Consider the following 6756-nt stretch of genomic DNA (forward strand, 5'->3'; position numbering starts at 1 on the left):
ATTCTGGCAAGGAAACATAGCCCCCATGGAATTCAAATCTCCTCCGAAGATTTTACAATTAATGTAGTATGTACCACGCTACCTTTTGTATTAAGAAGCGAAGACATCGGGTCCCTCGAGGAGTAATCGGGGGCTACCCTTTTATCTATATGATTAAGATTATGCCTGTGAATATTTTATTTTCATTCCCCCGCCTGGTACTGGGTTCGACCAGTCGGCTCGGGGGCTCGCCGCCTTGTCCTATGCTAATGCTACCTGCAGTCGGACAAGTAGTGTGCCGACATCTAAAGCCCTCTTTTGTCTTAAGCCGCAGCTCGCAGAGCGACTGTCCGGCTGGCAAGAGCTAAAGGCAGGAAATGGTGTTCACACAAAAAATGACTAAGGAAAAATGTGCTAGCATAGGCCAAGCTGGCTCCTTGCCTTACCATCCGGCTACTGAGCAGCCGGCCGGATGGCTTCTCATTTGACTTGCTACGTTCTAACCAGCCAAAGTACTTGTCTTCCTGAGAGGCCAAGAACCTGACCTAGCCACAGACCGCAGGGCGACTGTCCGGCTGGCAGGGTGGGAGCCAGAGGAAGACGGGAAAGGAAAAAGCCAATACGGAATAGAAAAGCAAGGCAAAGTGGAACCCGACAGAGCACAGAGTTGTGCGAATAAATTAATTTACATAAGCAAAAGGCCCTCGGCCAGCATCCAACAGAGTTTGAATACACCCCCAGCAAGTGGAATTGCGTGAATTTAACATACTTGTTCAAAAGATTACAAGAATAGGAAAGAAAGATAAGTTGGCCACCTAGGCCAGAGGAGCAGCAGCCGGATCTAATGGGTCGGCGGAGGCTGAGGCGCCAGGTGGTGGAACGGCCGACTGGTTGGTCTTGGCCTGGTCGACACCAGCAGCAGTCGGCTCGCCGACCAGCGGCTCGTTGGTTGAGACTTGGTCGGGCTGAGGCCGGCTGTCTGCTCCATCGTCCGGCGTGTCATCTTCGTCGTCCTCATCTTTTTCGTCCTCGCCCTCATCGCTGGAGGCGATCTCCTCCGCCGAGTTCTCCCCATACTCTGGGTTCAGCCCGAACCAGTTGGGCGACACTTCAGCGCCCTCCTCGTCCTGCTCAGGGATGAACACGGTGGTGTCAGCATATTCGACGATCGCCTCCATGCATTGAGTAAGCTCGCGGCTCGCCACCGCCAGCTCCATTGTGGCCTCCTGCCGGAAGGTGGCCAGCTGGTCCAGGTCCAGGCCCGGGTACCATGCCTTGACAAACTCCAAGGCCCTCCGAGCGCCAACCCGAGCCGCGGCGCCCTTCCAAGCCTCGAAGCAGCCGACTTTTACCTCCAGCCAGGCGGCAGTCCGGCTGGGGGTGCGTGGGATCTGGGCGTCCGGCCAGAGGGTGGTCATCACCTGAGCCCCGACGCACTGCAGGTGGCGGAGCATCCGATGAGCCGGCTGCAGGCGCGCCTGGACGGCGAAAAGCTGCTCGCCGAGAGTCCGGGGCGCGTTAGGCGCGATTTCTGCGCCAGCCCTTCTCTGCTCGTCGCGGCATGCCTCGATGGCCTGGCCAACGGCAATGGCTTGGCCAAGAAAGAACTCTATGCAAGAAGAAAAAATAAGTCATGAAGCCATAAGCCGGCTCATATAGCAGTCGGCGGCTGAACGAAAGGAAAAAATAACTCACCATCGATCATATCCTCGATCTCGCCGTAGCCGTCGGACAGGGCCTTCTCCGTCTCGGACCAGTTCGAACGATGAGTCTCGAACTCGGCCTGGAGGTTGGCCTCGCTGACCTTCAGCTTCTGGAGCTTCGCCTCTTGCCACTCCGCCTGGTTCGCCAGCTCCTTGGCCAGGCGGTCGCATTCCTTGGCTGCCTGGCTGCGCTCCTCCTCCTTGGCATGGAGCGTGCTTTCGGCCGCACCCAGGCTCTTCCGCAGATCTGCGGCGGCCTTTGCCAAGACTGAGAAGAAGAAGAAAAACATCAACACTGAAGAAAGATAGTTGCCGGAAGATCTAGCCCGACTGCTCAGCAGTCGGCCCGAATCTCGGGGGCTACACCAAGTGGGTGCGCTGACGCGCTCCCGTGAGGGAGAAGATCAAGTATTTACTTGGGCTCTGGTTCAAGTCGGCGGTCCGCTTGGCCAGCTCCTCGACCTGGGAGTTGAAGGCGGCCGCACGGATGTTGTGGTAGTCCTGCAACGAAGACAACAGAAGAAGAAATAAGTTAGCACTCGGGACTCACTTTGAAGTTCCGAGCCACCTGCTCAGCAGCCGGCCCGGAACTTGGGGGCTACACCCAGTGGGAGCACTGGCGTGCCCCCACGGAAGATTACTAGAATCAAAAGCGAGAAGCAAGAAGCATACCCGAATGGCCGTCCGCGTCGCCAGGAATTCCTGCGTGTACCGCTGGAGAGCGGCGCCTTGGGTTTGGAGCCGGGCCTGGACTTCCTGCGCGGCCGTGTTCAAAACACCAGTGCCGCACCCTGGCGTCCAGTCTGGTGGAGCTGCACTGGTGGCCTCGGTGTCGGGAGCCGGTGAGCTAGCGGCCCCGATCTCCAACGGATGTGGTGCTGAGGCCGCCTTCTCCGCGCGCCGGCGCACCGGAACACAGACCATAGGAATCGGGCCCACCACCAACTCACCGCCAAATGGCGGCACCAGCGGCGCCTCAGACCGACCACCCAGTGCGTCAGTAGTCGGCATGAGTGGGGGCACCTCCACCCCCAAGACAACGGGGCCTCTGCCCTCCCTCTCTAGGGCTGGCTGGTGAACTCCAACCCCTCCAGTCGGCGCCTAGACCTCCGGCGCCGGTGGCTCCGCACGCAGCAAGACGACGAGCTCTGGAGTCGGGCTGCGGGACGCCTCCTCTGCCTGTGCCTTGGCGGCCGCGTCCGCCTGCTCCCTGGCCGCCGCGTCGGCTTGGGTCTTGGCCACGGCATCAGCCTCTGCTTGTGCCGCCTTGGCCGCCTCCGCCTTCTCCCGCTCCGCTTTCTCCCGCTCCTCGCGCGCCTCCCGTGCGTTCCTCTCCGTCGCCTCCTGGAGGTCGGCGAGTGGGTCAATGCGGCGGGGTTCTGCGGAGCTGCCTGCCACCCCAATCACCGAGCCAGACGGGGCCCGCGAGAGAGAAAGCGGGGCCCTGCTCGGCAAAGACAAGAAAAAGAGAATAGGAGGTTTGCGAGAAGAAGAAGAGCAAACGCAAAGCAGAAACGCAAAAAGGATGAAGACACTTACTCGGTCACTAGTGGGAGCCCCTTTGGGGCCTTCTGGAACTGGGCCGCCTTCGCGGCGGCCTCCTGCCACTTGGTCGCACTGTCCGAGTTCCTGGGCTGGCTGCCGAACAACCCGGTCTTGGCCCGGTGCTTCGGCGCGCCGGCTACCGCAGTCGGCGCGGCTGAAGAGCTGGCGCCCGCCCTGTCAGCACCATGGGTGCGGCGCAGTTCGTCCTCCTCCTCCTCATCGTCCAGCCAATCCCCGAGGCCGCCTCCTAAGGAGCTGCCTGCTCCACCACCGCCACCGCCCGTGGCATCGTCCTCCTCCTGAGCAACCGCTTCCAAATCGGGGGTCGCCCACGTCACTCACCGACTGGTCCGCCGCGTACTGATGACCCGGGCCAGCGCGTCAGTGGCCGTCTGGCTCAGGAAGTGTTGCACCGAGGCCGACTGATCAGGCGGCAAGAAAGAACCTGGACAAACAAAGGAAAAAAAGAGTTAGAAGACCTACCGGAGGCGGCGGGTTGGCCCCGCTGTACGGCGGCTTGCCAAACCGCCACTCCGTCTCCGACAGCTTGCAGCCGGAGAAGAAGTTCACCATGCGGACCACCTCCATGTCCGACATCACCTTGGTGGACAGCCAGCATGGATCCCGGTGCCCACTCATGTTGCTGATGATGTGGGGCCGGGCTTGGAGAGGGAGCACTCGGTGTTCCACGAAGGCGGCCAGCAGGTCTGAAGCCCTGAGGCCCTCTGACTCCATCATCTTGTGGAACCAGGCGAGAGCGGTGGAGGAGGTGGCCGACAGGTTCTTCGGCCAAAATCGCCAGCGGGTACAGGGCTCGACAGGAGGGCCGCCTACGTAAGTTAGCAAGTTGACGTAGTCCCGCGACGAGTTCACGTTCTCGACGTAGAAATACGACTTCTGCCACAGCTTGGCAGATTGCAGGATGGCGAGGGCCGGGAAGCGGGTCCTAGATCCCGAGCGGCGCATCGTGACGCAGGCTCCGCATTGGGCCGCCTCATTCTTCGCAGCGGTGCAGAGCTTGATGTAGAAGAGCTCTGCCCACAACTCGAGTGTGGGGAGCATGCCGAGGTAGCCCTCGCACAAGGTGACAAAGGCGGAGAGCAGCACCACCGTATTTGGAGTGAGGTGGTGGGGCTGCACTCCGTAGAAGTCCATGAACGAGCGAAGGAATCCGCTCGCTAGAAGGCCGAAGCCACAGAGGAAATGAGACCAGAAGATGAAACGCTCGCCATCTCCCGGCGCCAGCGAGATGTCCCTTTCGGGGGGACGCGCACCTTGACGTTCGACGGAGGAGGAAGCCGCCGCGTCTGGCGGAGGAACTCCAAGTGCCCGTCATGGATATTGGAGCCGTCCCAGTCGCCCGTGCGACCACTTTGCGCCATGGGTTCCGGGATCGACGATGGTGTGAGGTGGCTGCGGCACGAGGAGGACCGGCGATGATGGGTTGCAACCGTGCTTTGACGAGAGAAAAGGGCGCGGCGGCAACAAGAAGAAGAAGGAGAAAGATGAGACAAAGGGAGAGGAGGGCATGCATGTGTTCTGCCGCCCCCTCCTCCCCCTATTTATAGCCTCCCGGCAGCGAAGCCGAGGAGGCAAGACATGGGGGCCGCAAGATAAACTACGCCCACTCCCCCCACGACCCCACGACTTCCGCGCCGTTAAGGCGTGTATTAACCGCGCCTGGAAGCCCAACCGCCTACCTCGACCGCATTGGATCTGCGCGCGTGCCATGGCCCTGTAGTGGCGGGCCCCGGCCTGCGGTGACGTCTCGTCACGCGCGTGGGATGGCAGGCCAGCCTGGCCTGCTGGCGCCGCGTGGCGGACGGGCAATGGGCGGCAAGCCTGACGCCCTGCTGGCACGCCACCTGGCCCCCACCACGACGATTCAAATTCACCAGGCGGCCAGAGCAGTCACGGCCGGTTCCCGTTAGTCGGCACCCCCGAAAGGCGGACGGAGCGGAGCTACCCAACCTCTCAGAGTAGGAAGCTGCTGAGGCTCCTCGATTTTCAGCCGCGGTGCCCCACAAGCTTCGGGGACTACTGTGGGAGTAAATGACTATGAGTAGCCTCATCGGCCCCCTGTAGTATTTCAAGACATCGGGGCAAGCTGCACCCCTCACACCTGCTGGACGAATGATCGGCTTCATGGGCCGGCTGGTCTAGGAGGCCGGCTGCGAGAAGGCGGCGAGACCACAGAAGGCGGCCGCAAAGAGGCCGGCTCCTAGCAGGTGGCCCTTCGTGCCATCAAAGTTTGCACCCACATGACTACGATGGGACGGGGAGTGGCTACAGTACGACCTGCCACCCCCGAATCCAGGGCGGAGTGTGGCCACAGTGTGGCGTGCCAGGCGGACACCCCTTGTCTGGTGCATCACTGTTGCCATGCAGCCCGTGACGTCACCTACTGTCGGTGTCAAAACCGGCGGATCTCGGGTAGGGGGTCCCGAACTGTGCGCCTAAGGCGGATGGTAACAGGGGGGACACAATGTTTACCCAGGTTCGGTGTAACACCCACGATGCGGCTATAACGACCACGTGTCGAGGCACGACTTAGAGGCATAACCGCATTGTGGTTTTGTCGCAAGAAGGTGTATCTTCACAAAATCCCATGTAATGAACAAGAATGGGATAAAGAGTTGGCTTACAATCGCCACTTCACAAAGTACATAAATAAATCATACATCAATCAGAGAACACACATAGGTACGACTACGGAACCAAAATAAAAGAAGACAACCCCAAATGCTAGATCCCCGATCGTCCCAACTGGGCTCCACTACTGATCATCAGCAAACGAAACATAGTAACGACCACGTTCCTCGTCGAACTCCCACTTGAGCTCGGTTGCGTCGCCTGCACTGGTATCGTCGGCACCTGTAACACCCCGCATGTAACTTGCCATATTTGTAACTCCGACTCTTGCCATTTCCGGCTATGTGTTATGTTTTTCCCTCTGTTGTCGGGTTTGGTCTTTCGTTTTGCATTTTGTCATGTCATGCATTTTCATATCATGTCATCATGTGCATTGCATTCGCATACGTGTTCGTCTCATGCATCCGAGCATTGTCCCCGTTGTCCGTTTTCCAATCCGGCGCTCCTATCTCCTCCGGTGCACCCCTCTTGTTTTCTTTCATGTGCGTGTGTCAAACTTTCTCGGAATGGACCGAGGCTTGTCAAGTGGTCTTAATATACCGCCCGGAGACTACCGGTCAAGTTTCGTTCCATTCGGAGGTCGTTTGGTACTCCATCGGTTAACCGGGCATCCGCAAAGTCCATTTGAGTGTCCAGCAAAACCCCCCTCCAAAACCAGCCCAAAACCAACCAAACTCTCTTCCATGCTCTAGGTCGTTCGATCACGATCGTGTGGGCGAAAACCACACCTCATTTGGAGCCTCCTAGCTCCCTCTACCTATTTATATGTGGGCATCCCGAAAAACGGATTCGCAGACGAACCCTAGAAATTTTCCCACCGCGCCGCCGGACGCGTCCGCCCGCGCTGGACAACGTCCGCCGCCGCGCCCCGGCGAAT

At 59.5% G+C, this 6756-nt stretch overlaps 1 protein-coding gene across 1 annotated transcript in view; it reads right to left on the reverse strand.

Annotated features, from left to right (window-relative positions):
* Nucleotides 1-3217: 3217 nt before the first annotated feature.
* Nucleotides 3218-6756, reverse strand: part of LOC123096874 (uncharacterized) — a gene marked incomplete at its 5' end in the record, with an annotated part of 22518 nt that continues 18979 nt past the window's right edge. The window contains 2 exons of the mRNA XM_044518655.1: nucleotides 3218-3526; nucleotides 3711-4301. Of these exons, the coding sequence (XP_044374590.1) occupies nucleotides 3218-3526; nucleotides 3711-4301 (900 nt within the window). The remainder of the gene's footprint in view (nucleotides 3527-3710; nucleotides 4302-6756) is intronic.

This window comes from Triticum aestivum, chromosome 4D, assembly GCF_018294505.1.
Source record: "Triticum aestivum cultivar Chinese Spring chromosome 4D, IWGSC CS RefSeq v2.1, whole genome shotgun sequence".
Lineage (NCBI taxonomy): Eukaryota > Viridiplantae > Streptophyta > Magnoliopsida > Poales > Poaceae > Triticum > Triticum aestivum.